The following is a 20,791-nucleotide window of genomic DNA, read 5'->3' as shown; positions in this document are numbered from 1 at the left end:
CTGGATGAACTTTTGGACACCACTGTCTGCACACCGTGCCTACTGCTAAACGCCAACTGAAATGCAGCCACCACAACCTTGTGTACGAGCAATACACATAATCCACACTAAATACAATTTCAGAATAAAAATTATGCCTACGCTGGAAGCAGTACTAAAAACAACCTTTCAAGTACAGCTAGAAGCAATATAAAAGGGAACACGGGAGCGCGTGGCCTTCGCGCTTTGCAAAGCGCTGCCACCAACACTACTAGAATGTGTGGCACCAAGGGTATGCTCGGAAAGAGCAGCCGACGAAGCTTACTTTGGATGCGTCTTTACCACTGACTCTTATCACCTGTCAGGGACAGCGCATTTGAGAGCGTGGAGGCCACGCGCTCCTGTGTTCCCTCTCATATTGCTCCTAGCTGTACCTTTTAGTAGAGGTGCCCTTGCACCAGAAAAATACTTTATCTTCGAGCAAACCTTGTGACCTGCACCCTGACCTAGGCCAACACCTAGGCTCGGGATAAGCTTTTACTTAGCTGGGGAAAATACATCACATCTTTTTCAAATTCTATGAAAACGGTAACAATAAACTTGAAATTTGTACTTAAAGTGTTCTCAGATAATCCTGATTCACAAGCAAGGGAGCCTGTCAGGATCAAGACAAACCAGAGAATATCGCACTGGAATAGCAAAGTTTGTCACAGTGGCCGAGTGGCTATGGCACTCAACTGCTGAGCCCAAAGCTTGTTTTTTGATGGAGCCACCTTAAACTCTTATGTCAGTGCACATTAAAGAACAACAAGTGGTCAAAATTTCCGGAGCCCTCTACTATGGTGCACCTTATAGCCTGAGTCGCCTAGGAACGTTCAACTCTAAAAACCATCAAATCACAAAACATTTTTCACAGAAACCAAACATAAAATGCCTTTAGCAATGGCTATGGGCTCATCAGGAACACATTTGTAAGTAACAGATTAGTGGCATTGTACGAAACTCGTTTTTATACCTTCTCACTGATTAGTACCTTAATCTTTGCAACAAAAACTGACAACCTTCTATCACACCCTAATAAACTAAAAATGGTCTGCAGGTATTTTCTTGGAGTATGTTTAGTCCGGATGTTTTCTCCAAGGCTGCACAATCTTCGTTTATTTCCATGTATCACGTACAAGTCTGTTACTTGCAAGTTCCACCTCCGTTCTTTTTTCTTTAATACTAGTACTGTTAGTAAGGCTTTCAGCTGCCCATCAGTGGCTGTACAACTTCTGTATCGCAGGATCTGTGTTCCTGAGGCGCCTCATCATCCTACACTCCAGTGTTCTGGCTGTCTGAGTGCGTGCTATTGTCTTCAACACACACCACACAGATCCTGAGCACTACTGTACACTTGTACAAAGATGTAAAAATTAACCCTTGGGATTCTACCCATCTATAGCCCCTAAATTTACTCACTTCTACTTTCCTTCACACATTGTCACTAAAATTACACCATTCCTGGTATATTCACTACTCGTGCCAGTCCCACGGAAGGCACACGAGCCCATCTTGGAGGATGCTACAGTAGTGAGACACGTGCAGACGACAGCCACTTAGCAATGGTTCCAGCCAGAGGGATGCCTTGAGCAGCCGCTCGCAGCAGACGACCATCCGGTCTGGCGTGACATCATCTTCCTTGGAAAGTGATTCTAGATTCAACACGTCGATGCACAGCTGGTGCAGCTCTGTCTCCAGACGTCGCTGAGTTCGGTACAGGACCCGTCTTTGCTCAGCTGTAGACAGCTGGGAGCCAACGAAATCCACAAGGAGCGCTGGTGGGCAGGAGGCAGGAGCCAGAAACTGGCCTGTAGGTGAAAGCATCAGAGGGCCGGCCTCGCATTCGACACCTAGCTGGTGGTCTGAAAGTCGCGTTGGCCAGTCGTTGGGAAGTCCCTTGGCCCAGATGTGCCTGAAGGAGTAGCAAAATATGAGCACTTTGTTTTGACCAACATTGACCATTACGGTTCCAGCACGACCTCGGAGCTGAAGTCTGATAGTGCCAGTACTATGTGGTCGGAACTAGCCGAAGAGGCTCTCAGTTATTCAGACTAAGAAAAGCACAGTTAAAATGCAGCGTTTTAAGTAAGCAAGGCTCAGATTGGCCCCTCAGGCAATGTTGTAGTGAATTGCTGCACATTAATTTTGCATGCGCTTTTTTAACGTTGACCCAATGTTCAAACCTCCATTGAAAGTTGACATCTGTACAATTCAGCGAACTAGTTTTAGGCAACAGAGACTAGGAGTCAAATGCATTCTCATCCACCTGTATAACGCGCAGTGCGCATTAGCCCAATATGCGATACTGGCCACATACACTGCAGTCGGCTGAATAAAGGTATAATTCACTCGTGACCGAAGAAGGAAGTTAGTTGGCATTCATAATTTACAACAGTGCAAAAAGATTTTAGAAAATGCTCCACTCCTGTCGTTCCATTTATGTGCCTCCTTGTTTCTGCTATATCCTAAATTATGTTAAAAAGTGATGAAACTAGCACTGTAAGTGTTTGACATGTTAAAGACAAAATGCCAAGTTTGTGTACATGTATACAATATATGACACCTGTAGGAAGCCAAATAGCACACTCCGAGGAATATGTGGATCCAGCAATTCCCTGCAGGTATATGCTACACAGAACGCACCTGCGTAGGGCCACAGTGAGCTTGCTCAGCTGCCGCACGTACGCCTTGGCGGCAACCGCCGGCTTGAACTTGCGGTGCTCGACGCGGATGCCGCGCAGTGCCTCGGACAGGGCGCGCTCGGCGGGCGGCACCAGCTCCACGTACGCATCGTAGCGGGGCATGGTGCGGAGCAACGAGAGCCAGCTGTGCCGCACGTCTTCAATGCTCAGCACGACGTGCCCGTCCAGCGAGATGCCCGTCGTCCTCCCGAGCACCAACGTACGCCCTCTAAGTCTGGCCGCCACGTCAGGATGCTGCTGGCACAGGCGACGAAAGCTCTCGAGAGATCCTCGGTAGTGACCCGAGCCCCAGTCGCATTCCCAGCGCAGGTCTTCGAGCCCCAAATCGGCCACGATTTCTTTAGAAAGCCGCACGGCTTCGGCACGGACCGGCCCGCTCTGGGCCGAACGCTCCCGGGCCATACGAACGTTGTCGCGTAGAAAGCGTTCAAGCTGCCAACTGGGTCGGCCTTCCGCGGTCCACTCGTGACGGGCATGTAAGTCGTCCCCCACGGGAGGTTCATACTCGTACCTTGCGGACGAAGGCGCGTGCTCACTGCCCAGCTTCTCGGCTCGAGTTCCTTGTGGTTTCGGATTCAGCGAGTCCAAATTGTCAGTTGGAAGGCTGCACGACGTCAGAACATTGTGCACGGTGGTGTGGACGTTTTGACTTGCAAGCTTTATCTGCACGCTCTTGAACGGTTGTGGTGGAACAGCCGTTGCATTCGTACGCCGCAGATAGAAGTTGAGGTTCAGTGGTCTCGCTGTCTGCTTCAGCAACAGCGCATCTATATAAGCGTTTAGTTGCTTAAGAGAGTTCTCGTTCGTCTGTTTTTCGGTCGGATGGTTCCAGAACATGTCAGGGTGCACGATGAAGTAGAACGGACGTAGAGCTGTCGACACATCATTCCAAGTTAGCGTCCTTGAAGCTTGACCGGACAACCAGCGAGTAGTGCAGCAGCGAGTAAAGCTCAAAGTGGTCCGCGCCCACACCATCGCGCTCGAAGACATAGCGGCAGATCCTGCGCGCTTCGTAGTCCTAAAGGCCAAGTCGTCAGTCTGCTATTTACGTCCACTGGCGCGCGAATGTTGAAAACCTTGGCACTGTCATTGCACTGTCATACGCCGTAACGCAGTGACGCTATCTAGCCACCATAGCGACGCCGCGCCATAGCTATGGTGTCTACCATAGCAGACAACCATCCAATTCGTGACTTGGCTCGGATTAATTTACACACAAAAAAATTATATTGCACTGATTTAAATTATTCAACTCTGTGACATTCGCGGTTCCACTAGGGGGAAATCCAGTTATTTATTGCTAGTAAATTCAAACAAAAAGTATGAGTAAAATAATGACACCTGTGTATCGTCATAGCGGCCTACAATTGAAGCATTTTTGTTCAACATGTTTAAGAAACTCTTTTGTTCAGTACAAAAAAACATGGGTACAAGTGCCTCTGCTGCTCTGATTGAACTAGCCACCATAACAACCATCAAAAGCGTGCCGACTTGGGCCGACCGCACAGCTGCGCCGAGCCAAGCGCGGTCGACATATGATGGCGCGTCCGACCCAATCAGGGCCCGCGTGCAGACGGGCGCAGATGACCAGATGTGCGACGGACGTAAAACAGCATGTTATGCAGGCGACAGCTTCACTTTCGCCTCAAAGTGTTATTTTGGCATAGCAGTGCGTAGCAGGGAGCCAAAACCCATGAAAATGAACAGGTGATATAATGCAGAAGAGTGCCAAGACATACACCGAAGCGAAGTATGAAAGCTCTGAGTTACCCAGAAGACTTTATCGGTAAGTTAGGCTTATATTTTGCTGCTCGCTGCGATCTTCAATATTGCCGCTGATCGTCACCGGCAAAAGTGCCCGTGCTATCTCTGGACACGTACTACGGGAGCCGGTTAGCCTCCGCAACACTGCGCGTTCGTGACGAGCGCAGCAGCATTCGTTAGAAACGCCGCGCAGGTTTGCTTTGATTGTACCGGGTTCTAAACGATAGCGTTTTTTCGTAAACATCAGAATGGCTAGTGGCTCGTCTTCATGAGCCTGATCCTCCTGCTGCGTCACGGAGAATTGATTACAAAGAGCCGTGTTTAACAGATGTGTTTGGCAGATGTGTTTAACAAAGCAGTGATTGTTTGGATGCGGGTCTGGTGTTGTGATGCCGAATTCGGAGCCAGTCCATGCGATTTTTACTGTTTTCAAAATTTAATCCAGTCGTCGGCGTGTCATGCTTTCATCTCATATAAGCACATTGAGTACATTTCAGTCACTTCAAATGCGATCATAAAGTTGCACGCTGGTGTCGCGTTGTGTATGGTTGTATAATCAGTTTTCGGGACAATGTTCGCGCGCGTAAGTCGAGTGGTCACGTTAGACAAAGTTCAGGTGGTTCGTTATCTCTACCTCTATATGATTCATCGTTGCTGGTAACTTGGGGTAAGATTTAAGCGTGGCTGTGCTCCTGAACGTGCAGCTCAAACTAATATAGCAGCCCGGTAGCGTTCGCCATGCAGCGTTCTTGCCCGCATTAAAAGTTCTGTATTTGCTTGATAAGTTGTTTCTGGGACTCCCCTGATGGGGTTGGGACAGGTAGGTCACCGCCGCTTGCGGCGGGGGCTAGCCTGCCATAAAATTTTTATCTATTGTAGGCCGTCATTGCACCCGCCACCGTTTCGGTTGCTGGACGACGGCCGTTGTTGCGGCGCGCGTCTTTCTCTCCCTCTTCCTTTTCTTTCTTCTCTATTTTCTTTTCCTTCTTCCTACAGCCGCAACAACAAGTTGTTTCTGTTTGTATGCTCCACAACTACCTTTCAAAGGTGATTGTTTACACCAACCATAAAAATAATAGTGGCTGGTTTTGTAATAATCATGTACCCCATCATTACCTTGTATAGTCTCATAAATATTCCAAAGCAACATCTCTTGATTGCCATATTTGATGATGGCTGAGAGCTACAAAGAGCTGTTACTCATATGCACATCTTTTACCACATGTAGTCTTGTGTGCAGAGCCAGATAATCATCCATAGTAAAGTTATCTTCTAACTTCTGTATTGTTACACTGGGAGTTTACACCTTGCAGCTCAGTTAAGTTGCTGCTTGCATACCTTACACCGCACATTACTTTTTCTCTCCACCATTCGTTTTCCTTGATATTAACATAATGGCATTTACCCTTTTGAGAAATGTGTTCAGGCACTTTGCTTGGCTTCTTCCAATCAACTCTGCCTATGCTGAAACTTTATTTATTATGTGAATGGTAGCACAAAGGTATTTTGCTGGTATTGTTCTGTTCGTTGTTGATACCATAGCAGCATCACTTGTGTGACGCATGAACAAGATCTTCATTCATCGCATTGTGCCCAGAGGTAGAATGAAATTCACTGTGCGTGCTCGCCTTTAGAAATATACTGCGGTTGTTGAATGTGGCTTACTATACAATGCGGGTTTCTCGAAAGGAGGGAGGAGTTCACTTATTAGCTGACCTCCAGCATTGCAGAGCGAGTGTGCAGCTAAATTGATTGCTTTGGCAGGCTGCTGACTATTAGAAATTTTTATGTATCACACCATGGGGGAGGCTGAATGATGTTTAGAAGTTTACAGCTAATATAAAAAATTGTTATATCTACCTCTTTACTGTCCGTCTACATTTTCATTGAGAGAAGATAAAAACATGGAAATGAAGAGACACTATGGCCAGTGCAACTTTTAATTCAATGGCCTTTATTGCTTCTTTTTACCTTGCCGGGACAAGACATGTCATCTTGAGTGTGAGGACCAAAAATTGAAATAAAGTTGGCTGCTAAGAACCCAAAAGTCACCAGACCATTAGGAACTCCAGAGAATGATCATAAGCACGCTAGTGCTTCTGATAAGTGTGGTTGGTGAGGTTGCTTTGGCTTAGTGCTACCACTGTGTCTCGGTGGTCAGAGCTGGCTACTGAAGGGCAGAACCCAGTGTGCAGGTCAATCCCAGCCGCGGCAGCCACATTGCGAGGGAGGCAAAGCACTAAATGAGTATGTGTGCTTGCATTGCTTGTGCATGTGAAAGAACCCCAGGGGTTCTGATTATTCTAGAGACTTCCACTGTGACTTCCCTCAGCCCATATGTCGCTTTAGAATGTTAAACTCCCACAATTAGATTCTTTTTTTTTTTCCCCGTAAAGGAAACTGTAACTGACAATGGGGCATATGTGAGCTTAGTCCTGCCTTTCTATTGTTTCATCTTGCCTTTTGAATAATTCATTTGCAATAAAAGCATTATTTATTGCATGTATGCATTGCTTTGTGTCCTTTTAAATATGTACAAGTTGCAAATATAGGTTGCTTTCTTTGCAAACAGTCAGTCAAAAATAACAGCAAAGAATAAATGGTCCATATGATCTCATTTTATTTCTTACACAACACACCTGTTGCATTTGCAGGGCGGCAGAAAAGTGTGAACAATAACGTCTTCGCTGTAATGCAGCTGAGCTTCATGGTGGATATTTTACTTCCTTGTTAACCCTAGAGACAAAGGAATAGAAATAGTCAAGAAAAGTGTACAGTTGGCACTTAGTCGCTCGGCGTGCATTGTTTTTAATCCTGTTCATTTATTATTTCACATAATTCTCACTTGTGGAAAAAGTATTCTTGTTTATCTGCATTTATGATTCAAACTAATGCAAAAGTGTTAAGCTGCAATTATTTTTATTTACTCTCATTCATAGCTATGTGTCCCCGTGATGTTTTCAATTTCATTAATGATGTAGGTATGTTTTGATCCGGTATGAATTAAATAAATACAAAAATATGCCGTAACCAAGTTGAAAAAGACCAAAAGATGCAAAAAGAGTTTTCTGGGTTGGTGCTGCTGTTAAGGCACAATAATTAGCTCGGGTTTAACTCTACCTAAGCCGGTTAAGTTTGCAAAAGCACTGTTTGGCATGGTTTTGCTTGGTAGTTTAGCATTGACAGACTGGAATAGAGTTTGGCAAAGTCTTTATTTCCTCAGCATACAATAGGAGGTACAGGGTCATCCACTTGTAGCTGTAACACAGTCACTGCTTTCAAAGCGTCATTGCCTCCGACTGGGCCACACAATAATGCTAAGTGGCAGGTCATGCGAAGCACCAGTTCCGGGTGTCTTTGTGCTTGTATCGCATTGCTTCTATATGCACTTGCATCAGGCGCATATTGCTTTAAAACCAGTGGGGCCACGCCGCTTGGGTGGAGCCGATAAGTACATAAGGGAGCGGAGCCGGCTGCTTCGTCTGCTAGCTGTGTGTTGCATGCAGTCGTCTCATCATAAATTCATTTTCCCACGACGTTTGCATGGTTGCATAAGCAGCATCTGCTGCCAGTGCACTGTGGCACAAACTGCGGAGCACCTTCAGAAGTAGGTTATCCTTTGATAAATGTTCAAAAGCTATATAAAAAAAAACACATTGAAGATTGCATTTACTCGCCCCAGCTTGGCAAGCAGTATGACCGAGAGCGTGCTGTTTGAGCTCACTTCCTGTTCAGGCGCTTGTCATTCCTCTTTTATATTGTGATATGGAAGCATTTTTTATTTTATTTATTTATTTATTTCCAATACCTCAAAGATCCCAGGATTACGGGGTTTTACATAAGGGTGGCTTGACAGTATTGTTGAGATTAACAAACGGGGGCTTTGCAATGCTTGTCCGCTATGCCTTAGATGAAGGATTTATGTCACGCAGATACCGAATCAAACCGAATTACAGGAATCGGTGCACTAGAACTGGTGTTATTAAGGAATGAATTTTCAAAATGCAAGCATTGGCCTCGACTCAGTTTTCCCAGTCTTTCTTTTTCCCATTTCATTCACCCCATGACGACACGCAGTGGGATCAGTCGAAACAGTCTAAACGAGCATGTCACTACAACGTCGCTAATGGCGGCTTCTTATGGTTTCCTGTTTGCCGTGACATGTTTTCGCTAAACTTGACGACCTCTCTTCCATGGCATGGTAGCATGAAAAGTTCATGCCGTTGGTTTGAAAGAATTGAGCTGTGACGTCGGTGCGACCTCGTTTCTGAGGCTGATCATTTAGTAGTAGAGAGTAGCCATAAAAAAAGCTTTGTTCTTTGGCCGGGGTGGCAGCCACCCACCACGGAGCCCAACGAGGGGACGCGGCAAGAACTTGGAAGCAGCCCTGCCTACGCCAGCTGTACACCTCGACTATATCCAAATATGACATAACGCAGAGTGGTTAGCCACACAAGGTTAACCCTTGCCGCCTGGAAGAAGGAAAAAACTAAGAAAAGAAGAAAAGGCAGGACAGTTTTAAGAAAGGAGATAGGAAAGTGAAAGATGGCAGGGAGGATAGGAAAGGGCCCCACCCGGGGGAAATCGGCAGTTGCCCTTTCCTATCCTCCCTGCCATCTTTCACTTTCCTATCTCCTTTCTTACAACTGTCCTGTCTCCTCTTCTTTTCTGTCTCCTCTTCTTTTAAACCCAACACAACAACAAAAATCTCTTCCCATGACTAAAACCACGTGGATACCTTGCAGAAATAGAATAAGGAATAAAGGAGCAGGAAAGGGAAGGAGGCATTCCTTTGTCACCATGCACCACCAAATATTGTGCTTTTCTCATGAGCCCGCCCCTTGACCGCCCCTTTCTCTCTGTCCGCAGGCATCCTGCAATAGCGAGGAGCGATTGGCGCAAGGTCGTTCAATTCGTTCCTGTCTAACTTTGCTTGCGTAGCCATAGGTAGCTGTCCATATGTATAGGTCGTGAAAGTCTTTGATGCAAAGTAGTAACCAGCGCATCTATTGATGCTTTTGTGTCACGTTGCTTTGCTGTGCCCTTGTGTAAAGCAAACATGTTGGAAAGCAAAGCGACATAATAAATATTTTCTAATGGACACAGATGCAGTGCATTTGCTGTTTATTCAGTCATCAAACATGCGCCAGTTGACATCATATCCGCTGCAAAGAACCACCACTGTGTGCCGACACCGTCAGTACCATGATTTTGGTTCTCGAGCAGATTAAAATATCAAATACCAAAATATTCATGTTATGGCAGGTGGTAATAGCATTGCCATAAGTCAACAATTGCTACAAGCAAGCAAAACAATGCACTCAAATCATGTTGCAGGGCTCCGTCATCTGTCGTTGGCGCGTCATCATGAATTTTCTGACGATCGCTACCATTCGCTTCTAGGTGAACAAAATGTATTGGTTACTGCATAAACCTGTAATATTTCATTTATTGAGTGCAAGCTGCATATTTTCACGGTGATTAATTTTTCAAATTATTTCACAAGTCTTCAGTGCAAAGTAGCAACGCATACTATGAGCACCAGTTACAAGGTTAAATGAATGAAACACGCTGCTCTAACTGCATGGTACATACATTTAATGGTGCTTATTGAAAGCCGTATCTCAAGATAATTTCGTCCTTTTACCTAAGTGCGTAAGTGAAGCGCAGGATTTATCGAAGGTCTTAAGTGCCCACTTTATAGTGTTTTATACCCCTGTCAAGCGTGCAAAATAAAGTGCTGTTACGGCGAGTGTCACTTGCGAAAAGTGCACTCTACCGCTGCTAAGCGCGTAAAAGCGCACTTGCCAAAGTGTGTACTCAGGTCGGAGTGCATTCGCAAAACAGACTTTGAGGGCTGAGTGCATAGCCTCGCTGGCAGAAATTTCTTCACCAAAAATGTATTATGTAATAAGATATGTATCCAAGTTGATTTTACATATTTTGTGCATATTTTTATTTGAGGAATTGTTTTATAATAGCGATTAGCAAAATATCAAATAACAAAAGCATGATGTAACCGTGTACGCAACTTCCAAATCAAGCGTGGTGCGCCACTGCGGCGACGCCATTTTCAGTTAGGGGCCAGTGTTTGTTGTTCATCGTGTTTATGTGGGGTCTCCGAATCATGGCCTGGTGCCAAATATTAAGCATTTTTGTGTCTTTTACTATAAAAAGCAGTTCATTGAACTGGAGTTTGGAACTTGGAGTTTCCAATTTCGTTTTTCAAATATGTCTTTCAGTTGCCGGTTTCGTACCAACAAGTGCTAATACAAGTGCACTCCACTTTCCAGTTTAGTTTCAGTTTAGCACTGCATAGCATAAAGTGTCTCTCGAGCTGCGAAGTGCACTCTCCATAAGTGTACTTTAACGTGTACACTTGACTGGAGTATTACTCATTTCCAACTGTAAATGCTATGATACGTGTCATCGGCACGATTTAGTCCATCGTGAGGGCTAATACCATGGGGGATCATTTGAAAAACATGGAGACTCTTAATTAAGCGTCACCTTAAAGACCAGAACACAGTTGCATTGTCGGACACTGTTTGCAGCGCGCATTCAGTAGCTCTACTTTTATTCAGCTTGAACCAGCGAGCCTTTGTGGCCCGTGAGCAGTGTGTCTGTCTTGCAACACGAAAGTCCTGAATCTGACTTCCACTCGCATTCAAAGTTGTGGGCAATTCCTTTGCCCGAGGGAGACACTAGACACACACGCACAGCGGGCTGTGAAACAGACATCTTTATCTTACAGAGGGCAGGCAGGTCCGTTCATGCAGATGCGGGGAGTCAGGGGGTCGTCGTTGGGAGAGCAGCCAAGGAGTGGGCAGCAGGAAACAAAAGAGAGCGCGAGGTGCCGGCACGCCTCGTTTTATGGGGTCCGAGTGGAGACCGATTGGGGATCGGTCTGCAGTTGAAGGAAGGGGGTGCCGGGAAGTGGCACGCCCTTCAAATACAATGCGGCGCGTCGCTGCCTTTAAAGGTCCCTGAAGCAGGGCTCTACAATGTTGACTCAGTTTTCGTTTACACTCAGTTATTTAAATTATTTTTCTTTCATTACGGAACTTCCTTGTGAAATTTAGTGTCAATGTGAACATTTCAACCTTCTCTTGAACTTTATTGTTCCATCGGGATTTTTCATTCACAGCCAAAGACGACAACGCCGGATTTTCTGCGACACAGGAACCTAAATAATGTCTCGTTAAAGTATGAATTCAGCTGATAAAGCAATATAAAAAAGAGATGCTGGCACATTGTAACTGCGGGTAGCGTGGATTGTCTCATATATTGGCTGAGGCGCGTCACCGTGATCACATAGGGGATGAGCTTGTATAGCAAAGGCAGGGTAAATGAAAAAAAAAAAACGAAAACAGCCAATATTCTGTTGAAGTGATTGATCACCCAATGCAGCACACCCACAATAAAGTGGGGCTTAACATTGTTGGCAATTGCAGCTGGTCATTTAGCGCTTGCTTTTTAGAAGGCAACTGGCACGTGTATGCATTATTTTTTGCCAGGTAGCTGCAGCATCATCAATGTTTTCGCTTCTACAGAAAGGGGTACCTTAATCATACACAGGGTTGCCAGGTCCTCGGGGAAGAAAAGCCCCAAAAATGTCTCAAAAAAAGTCTCCAACGGGCCCAGACATTTCATTATTGTGGTGTTTTCGAAGGTGGAAGCAAAGTCCAGCCGTCCCAAACGAACACACCCCGTTTATTCCAACACACACTCACATATATAACAAACAACAGAAACGCCCCCTGGGGAATAAAGAATTCAAACCGAAAACGAAACAATATAACAATTAAGTAGCCCAAAAAAGTCGCCAAGGAGCATTAGTGACATGTTTTTTAAATCGCTACCTGTATTAAAGAATTTATGCTGTGTATTAGTATCAGCTAACCAAAATTGCCATTATTCGGGCCGATCGTAACAGAAAACAGCCAGGATTCTAGGTGGCCACAAGGAAAAACGACGCTTTTTATAGGTGATCGGAAATAAAAATATCTCCATTCCAGATGCTCACAAAGTAGGTGCCTTCTTGTATGCGCCCACTATGGTCCTGATGATTCAGGATTTGGAACCGGCTGGCCTCGGACTGGGTTGTTCAAAACTCGTACCCCAACACGCCGCGAAAAGCACAGCTGGCCTGGCGATAAACAGTCGTCGGGTATGTGATGTGGAAAGCACAACTTTCCCTATCACTTCTAGAAGAGTTGAGTAATGAATTCAACTATGCTTTTGCCAATATAGCAGAATCTCTTCGACAGCGTGATATCCATACACAGAAGGCGCACATAGTTCTTCCTTCAAATATACATTCAGCATATATGACTGAGCTTACCGACATAGAAGTAAAGGAGGCTCTAACTAAGCTATCTTTAACAAGGCCACCAAGGTATGATGGAATTAGGGTTAGAGACCTAATCATCAATTATGATAAACTTAAAGCTGTCATATTGTATATACTATAAGAAATCATGCGTACTGCTAAAATCTCGTGTCAAATGAAGGTATCGTTAATAAGGCCTGATTATAAAGACAGTGACAAGCAACAGTGTTTAAATTATAGACCTATAGCCATTCTATCGTATCTAGAATGTGTCCTAGAGAAAGTAATATATAAGCGGATGACTTCATTTTGTAGTAAGCACCACCTGTTTGAGTCGCAGCATGGTTTTGTATATGGGAAAAGCACCACCACACTACTTGAAGATTTTGTGGAGAATGTGAACAAAGCCATAGGCAATAAAAAAATTGCCCTGGCGCTTTTCTTAGATCTCAAAAAAGCGTTTGATACCATTGACCATAGTTTATTAATTGAAAAATTATATCTGATGGGATTCCACGGACCATACAGGCAGCTATTTGATGACTACTTCAAGGACAGACAACAAGCTGTTAGGATAAATGGAGTTAACAGTGCTTTACTTCCCATAAAATATGGTGTTCCACAGGGACCTGTCCTAGGACCGTTTTTTTTTTTTAATTTGTACATAAATGATATTATGCAGCTGCATCTACATTCCAGTTTGTATCAGTATGCTGACACGGCACTAATCCTGGCTGGACCGAAGTATAATAAAGGGATGGGTTTATTGCAGCAAGATATCTGTAAAGTCATGACATGGTTTAATAACAATTTCATTAACCTTAACAAACAAAAAACCCAGTTAATTTGCTTCCACAGTCCTTATAGGAAAATTGTTGTGTCATCCAAACTTTACATGCGCAGCGACAATTGACGAAACTGTAATTGTCCCGAAGTCGCCATCTCTAAAAACGTTAAGTGTATAGGATTATATTTTGATGAGCACTTCTCTTGGACATCCCACATTGAATACCTAGCGAAACGATTAAGAGCTGTTTCCGCTGTTATATACAGATTAAGATCAGTCTGCAGTATAGCATTACACAGAAACATATATAAGGCACTTGGGGAATCAACACTCAGATACTGCGCAGCAGTCTTTGGGTAGGCTGCGCAATATAAGTTGAATGTCTTAAACGCAATATTAAAGAAGATAGCACGAAACATAGTTTATGGAACTAGCACGCAGAGTAAAGATATTGCAGAAATTATGAGACAGTACTCAGTACTTAAGTGCAGAAACTCACGAGCCATTTCTTCCACAGGGAATTCAAAACAAAGAATATAAAAACATGCGACCTTCGTGCTATAGAAACTTGTCGTGCCAAGAGTGTGCAAAAACTACGGTAAACGAACGAAGGAATTTTACATTCCATTTTACTTCAATAAGTTTGCGGTGGATCCAGATATAACATCCGTTACATTTGCCAAATGTAAGGTGTACGAATGGGTTTGGGGAAATATCCAGTAGAAATGGTTAAATAAATGGTTACTTTATTTTTATTTATTTTTTGTGTGTGTGTTTCGTTGCTTCGAAGTGTGCTTTCTATTGTGATTTGCGTTTTGCTCTGGTCACTTGCTAATTAGTCTGTTGTCTTTCTTCGTGCATCTAGTGTGGTAAGAGTGTTGCTATTGCATTTTTCATCCCCTGATCATGGGCTCTTTATGGATTTTCGTATTCCGACTGACTGTTTTCATGGTTTCTGCCTGGTGGGATTGTGGGAGCCGAATAAATGTATCCTTCAAGAGATCCCGCTTGGTGTCTGTGATCTCGAGGGGGGGGGGGGGGGGGGGGTGCAGATATTTGTGATATGGTGGCTTGGATGCAGTAAGAGTTGTGTTACGTTCTTGTTTGTTTCTTTTTTCTTTTCTTTTTTTGTCTTGTTTTTTTTTTTTTTCTCGCTTTCTTTTATTATTATTATTATTATTGAACAGTTAATTTATGCTGCTTCTTGAGTATATGTACAGAGGTTGTATATTCTTTTCAAATGCTGTCAGTGTCAAAGGATTTTCTGTTTCAGTTTTTTCCGCTGCTTGCAGTGCCCTAAAATGTTTTGTAAAGTGGAGATCTGCGCTACATTTTCGCGTTTATAAGTGACATATCTGTTGGACTGCCCTGTCCGCCTACAAGCATGCATACTTACGTGGATAGGCAATGAATGTGAAACGCTATTAGCTTATAATAAACTTACTTACTTACTTACTTCTTCACTGTATGGGAAGATCAATAAGTTAGTTTTTATGTAAAATAAAGAACAAAGCAAATGTTCTTTATTTTTCTGTATACACTGTATACGCACTGCAAAAAGCAGGAATAGAAAAAAAAGATATTATCACATATTCTTGTGTAAATATATGTTAAAATGACTAGGCCGTCGTGCTGACGGGTGTAAAAGAACTAGAAAGAAAGTCTTGACCAGATACAATGTTGTGATGCACATTGTAACACACAGATGAGTTAAAGTGAATGCAAACAAGTCAGCATTGTCAAGCGTAGAGCTGGTGGCGCCATTTATGCGCAATCGAAACTTTATCTTCAGTATCGCAACAAGCAGTTTGACATTTTATTTTATAACACGGGCCTCAGCAGAAAACACGCGTTCTGGTTCTGCATTGGGCAAGGGTAGGATGAGCAGCTTCACACCTTCTGCAGTGCATTTTATTGTATTCTGACCCGATGTAATAAACTCCAAATAGCAACCAATTCAATTTTAAAGTGCATGTGACATGTTGGGAAAACTCAGCGATGTACGAATTATTAGCTGAAAAAGTCTCCGAAAGGTAGTCAAGTCGCCAATCTCAATTTTTTGTCGCCAGAAGCCACTAAAAGTAGCCAATTTGGCGAGAAATCGCCAAACCTGGCAACCCTGATTGTAAGCCTCAGGCCAAGAAATCCCCATGAACTGAAAAAAAAACAAAAACCTTTTCGGCCACTTGAAAGCATAAAAATACTTTTTTCTCCCTAAAGCCCCGATTTCCTCATGTTGATGTCTTATACGAAGGTTGCATTCGGCAACACAATCCTACGACCAGCACATTGCCTATTACTGTAATAGGCATGGTATTTTGTTACATATTTAATTAAAAGCATCATCGCACTCATGAATTGGGCCTACCGAATTCATTGGCTACCTGTGACATCCGTTGCGAAGACAATGGCATCGCCTCCAGGGGATGACAAAGCTGGGAGTTTGAGTAGCAAAAACAGCTTTATAATTAAACCAAAATGACATTTTTAGTAGGAAGTATCGTTTGCCGATGCATTGTTTTCATGCCTAGCATTACTTGGCTGGTGAGCATTGTTTACACGTGTGTATACAAAGTGTTAGCAGTAGCTGTGTTTTATCTTGAAGTAAATACCACAATTGATTATCAATGAAAAGATTACGTCGAGTATAATTGCACTAAATATTGTTGGTACTAACTATTCAACGGTTAATTAGTTGATTGTGAATAAAAATGAATTATATGTTGTAGTCATATATCATCAAATAGCTTACGTCGAGTATAATTGTACTTGACTATTTGCAGTTATTAATTATTTGATGTTAATTCGCTGTCATTAAATATTGGCCTTCATGGTATAACGTCGTCATATATCATTGGATAGTTTATACTGGGTATGTTGCTCTACACTAATTGCCGGTTTAGTTAATAACTTAATTATTTAATTATGATTAACAATTGAACTTTAGGGTACAACGCCAAGCCATGTATCATGGGATAGCTTATGTCAAGTATGATTCCAGCTCACTAATTGTTGGTCTTAGTTAATTGAGATTATTTCTTGAACTTTTTGCTACAAGTTCAAGTTATATCATGGAATAGTACAATCATACTCTATGTAAGCTATTCCATAATTAACTTGAACTTGTAGCATAAAGTTCAAGGATTAATCCCTATGGAGTATGATTGCACTACACTAATTGCCGACCTTTGTCAATAAACATCAATCAAGGACAGTTAATGGCCACAGATCAGGACAATGAAGGGGAATTGAAACAGATTTGGATGGAGTGTATTTGGCAAGAATTCTCAGATCATGAATGGCAGCTTACCAGTATCCTTCAAGTGGAAAGTATACAATAGCTGCAACGTACTGCTGCTCACATGAAGGGCAGAAGCGCCGAGTCTTATGAATAGGGTTCAACTGAGGACAACACAGAATGCTATGGAATGGAAAATTGGGGTGTACGTTAACAGACAGAAAGCGTGCAAAGCGGGTCAGGGAACAAACATGAGTTAATGGCTTTCTGGTCGAAATGAGCATGGGTCAGACATGTAATGCGAATGCAAGATAATAGTTGTTCCCTAAAGGTAGCAGACTAGATTCCAAGTGAAGACATGCGTAACACAGGGCAACAGAAAGTTAGCTGGACGGGATGAGATTAGTAAGTTTGCTGGGATCAGATGGACGCAGCTGACACAGAACTGAATTAGTTGGAGCAGTAATGGCAGTCTCTGCCCTGCTGTGGGTATAGTCAGGCTGATCATTGTGAAAATTGCTGAGGCTGCTAATTTGTTTTATTACCACTGGTCATGAGTCCTAATTATCACTATGGGTCATGGCTATGCATAAGGTTTGCACACAGCTTGCAGTACGCTAGCTTTTAAGTTTTAAGTCGTGCTACTTGCATTATGAATATGAATCATTAGTCATGGCTGACAAGGCGAAGACTCTTAAGAGTTCCTTGGACTGCCAGAAGATCAAATCAGTCGATATTGTCGACCATAAACCCTGACTGCTCATTGGAGGGTCAAATTCTAAAGTTAAAGCTCAGCTACTTTGGTCATCTGATGAGAAGAGAGGAGTCGCTGGAGAAAGATTTGATGTTGGGAAAGGTTGAGGGTCGCCGGAGAAGGGGTAGGCAGCGAACGCGATGGTTAGATGGCATTCTCGAGGCATTGCAGATGAAGCTATGTGATGTTAAGAAGATAGTGAGAGACCGGAAAGCGTGGCGTGACGTGGTCCATAGGGTCACGAAGAGTCGGACACGACTGAACGCCTGAACTGAACTGAACTGACAAGGCTGAGTCATGCTACATTGCATTATGACTACGAGTCACGTAACTATGAGTCATTACCTATGTAATATTTCTATATGCTCCACACCTCATAGTAAGTCGAAAGCTCCACTATTAAGGGTATGATGTGAGAGCGTTTCAAACACAAGGACGATGTATTAAACTTATTAACTTCTTTATTTTTCATTTTTATACAGCGATACTTGCCATCAGCAAGCATTAGCTTTCCATTCTGAGCAGCTTGAACCTTTTAAGCCCCTTTTTCCAACTATTTGAGTTAGTTAATTATTCACTTGCATATTCTAAATTATATTAATCAGCATCATTGAGCATTGGTTTTTCATTCTTTCAGGTAATTGATTGATTAGTTACTCTAAAGGAGCATATTTGCCTTTCATTCTGGTCATTTTGACGCCATTGAATCCCTTCTTTCAATTTTCATTTGATTAATTGATCAATTACACTAAGTTAGCATCATCAAGCATCGGCGTTGCATTGTGAGCATTTGGACACTTTGGAATCTCGCTCTTTCTTTTTCCAATTTTTTTCTCTTTTTTTATATTTGTTGAATCCCTGGTGGTCGAAATATCCGAAACCCTCCATTACGGCGTTTCTCATAGCCTGAGTCTCTTTGGGAAGTTAAACCCAATAAACCAAACTCCCAGGTGGTCGAATTTTCTGGAGTCCTCCACTACGGCGTCCCTCATAGCCTGAGTCGCTTTGGGACGTTAAACCCCACAAACCAAACCAATAAACCAATTTCATTAACTCATCATCACCTATTACACACCGATCAATCATCAATCACTCGAACCACAAATTACCATGGTATAATTTTGTATGCAGCCCCCGTTTATTTCTGACACGTGGTGCAGACTACTACTGCTACTATTACTATACTGATGCATTTTCAACCGAGCTAGCTGTGTGTAAGCTATCACTTAAAGGACTATAGACACCGAATTTTTTAGTTTGTGTTTTATCATTTGTAATGATGCCTAAGACATAACTGTACACGGATCACAATGTCACATTCATCTACGACAGCTGAATAATTTATAATCGAATTTCTTTTCTCACCAGTTTCGGTTTCAACAGGTTTCAACGTCGCAGCCTAATGCTGCGACGTCACATTCAAGTCAAGTCCCGCGAGGGATTAAAATACAGCGATATAATCATTGCTCTGTCGTTTAAATTCACTACAATGATAAAGCCAGCCTGCCTCAAGATCAGGAACCACTACAAGTGAAGAATGGGCGATTATATCGCTGTTTTTTCATGCCGTGCATCAAGACATGATCGTGGCTTCACAGCTATCTCGGCTATCAAAACTGAAACTGGTGAGAAAAGAAAATTCAATTCAAGCTTTGGTGGGCTAAGTGCGGCTGACGGAAAAGCAGACAGAACAGACGTTATGTGTGTGGTAGGCCAGCAGGCAGAAGAGACTACAGAACATGTTCTATTTTATGCGGTGCTCCAACCACAGTATCAGGCTGGAATAACTTTCGAACAGGCACTTAACTTCCTGCCTCAACGATTGCTTGATGGCGATTCGGTTGCCGGAGACGCGGTAGTAACAGGAAAGACAGCCGACGTGGTTGGGAATGTGGAAGAAACAATGAGGCTTACATTGTGGAGAGAAATCTTCGTCAAGGATAATAGACTACGGGTACTTGCGTAATTCGGCTAGGAAACTTAAGAAAGTTTTTTCCCTTAAGAACCATCAATTACAAAAGGAAAGCCACATACCCAAATCCAAAGGCTGGTTGTTTACCATCATTTGGTCACGAAATGCTTTTTGCGTCTGAGGAAACCGACTGCCATAGTAACCCTTACTTGCTGCCAGCTATAAGGGGCCATAAGTTTCATTTGACGCCATATTTGGTCTGAGCCATATTGCACAGAGTCCTGTATGTGAGTCAGACCTTTCTGTGTTGGTGCCCCCTTTGCAGGAGTGCCTCGGAAGCAGTTCGGCGCTTGGAGGAGTGGCTTCGTGGTGCTTCCTCCTTTGAGGCCTATGTGGCTCCAGAGGTGACACAACTCAGGGCAAGGTATGTGCCACACTCTTTAAAAGGGGGAAACGGTGCTGACAGTCTACTCTGGACATATGGAGGAGGAAGCCAGTACTCACTACAAGCAAGCATTATTGTCATCTGAGGGGGGGGGGGGTATCAATGTTGCTGAGTGTCTTTAAAAATGGTTGAGCTCAGCACTGAAGCTCACTGCACTAATTGACAGCTCGAAATTTTCGCCATCAGCTAATAACTGCACAATTGATTGGAATTTCTTCTTTTTTTTTTTTTTTTTTTTTTTTTTTTTGCACTGGTACCCACAGCAATGCCGTCCGTACCCCTTCAGTATGTGTTTGTGTGTGCAGGCTGAAGGACTACTGTGAGCGTCTCCTATTCACTGCTCCCCTGGAGTATGGCCGTCAAGCAGAAGAACTCACCTGGCGCAAGGTTTACTATGATGTCGTGCAGCACTTCAAGGCTACCAAGGTATTGCATGTTTGTGTGTTTCCGCCATGCGTAGCCATATTGCATAGGCAGGCATAACTTTTTTTCTACGAGATTTTGTGAAGCAGATGTTTAATGGGGCCCCTTTTTTGATCTCGTGGCCTTAGAATATTTGCGCACTGTTGCTTCACCACTGGACCATTTCAGGCTGCACTTTCTGGTGTAGTTTATACTCAGTGTACCCTCTACAGCAGTGTACACTCAAACTCTTATACAGTGCATATATTATGGTGAGGCTACCAAAAAAAATATAAAATAATATGCCTCTGCCCGTGCCACTACAATCTCTTCACAAGAGACACTCGATTATAAGAGACACGTGAAAATGGTTTGGTTGGTTTTCCTATATTTGCCATAATAACAACATTGCATACACAAGACATGGTTACAAG

At 43.3% G+C, this 20,791-nt stretch overlaps 2 protein-coding genes across 4 annotated transcripts in view; one reads left to right on the top strand and one right to left on the bottom strand.

The window, feature by feature from the left end:
• Positions 1–145: 145 nt before the first annotated feature.
• On the bottom strand, positions 146–3,901 carry LOC146197056 (T-cell activation inhibitor, mitochondrial-like). Its single transcript, XM_084598791.1, has 2 exons — positions 2,665–3,901; positions 146–1,933 (listed from the first exon to the last, which is right to left on the bottom strand). The coding sequence occupies exons 1-2, from the start codon at positions 3,711–3,713 to the stop codon at positions 1,495–1,497; spliced, it is 1,488 nt and encodes a 495-aa protein (XP_084454917.1). The 5' UTR covers positions 3,714–3,901; the 3' UTR covers positions 146–1,494.
• Positions 3,902–4,219: 318 nt separating this feature from the next.
• Smg5 (Smg5 nonsense mediated mRNA decay factor) overlaps positions 4,220–20,791 on the top strand; it is a 56,569-nt gene continuing 39,997 nt past the window's right edge. For 2 of the 3 annotated variants that reach the window (XM_084598788.1, XM_084598789.1), the window contains exons 1-3: positions 4,220–4,509; positions 19,836–19,934; positions 20,261–20,381. In XM_084598788.1, coding sequence (XP_084454914.1) covers positions 4,439–4,509; positions 19,836–19,934; positions 20,261–20,381 — 291 coding nt within the window. In that variant the 5' untranslated portion in view covers positions 4,220–4,438. The remainder of the gene's footprint in view (positions 4,510–19,835; positions 19,935–20,260; positions 20,382–20,791) is intronic. The other variant, XM_084598787.1, reaches the window with a different exon arrangement.

Source organism: Amblyomma maculatum, chromosome 3, assembly GCF_055883805.1.
Source record: "Amblyomma maculatum isolate TAMU_Amacu chromosome 3, ASM5588380v1, whole genome shotgun sequence".
NCBI lineage: Eukaryota > Metazoa > Arthropoda > Arachnida > Ixodida > Ixodidae > Amblyomma > Amblyomma maculatum.
Note: the sequence above shows the minus strand (reverse complement) of the source record. Positions and strands in the feature narration are given on the sequence as shown.

What these genes read in the sequence shown, in the direction of transcription:
- LOC146197056 (XM_084598791.1), bottom strand. Translation starts at nt 3,713, where the DNA reads ATGTCTTCGAGCGCGATGGTGTGGGCGCGGACCACTTTGAGCTTTACT. An exon ending in CTCACTGTGGCCCTACGCAG is followed by an intron (nt 1,934 to 2,664) that starts GTGCGTTCTGTG and finishes CTACTCCTTCAG; the next exon opens with GCACATCTGGGCCAAGGGAC.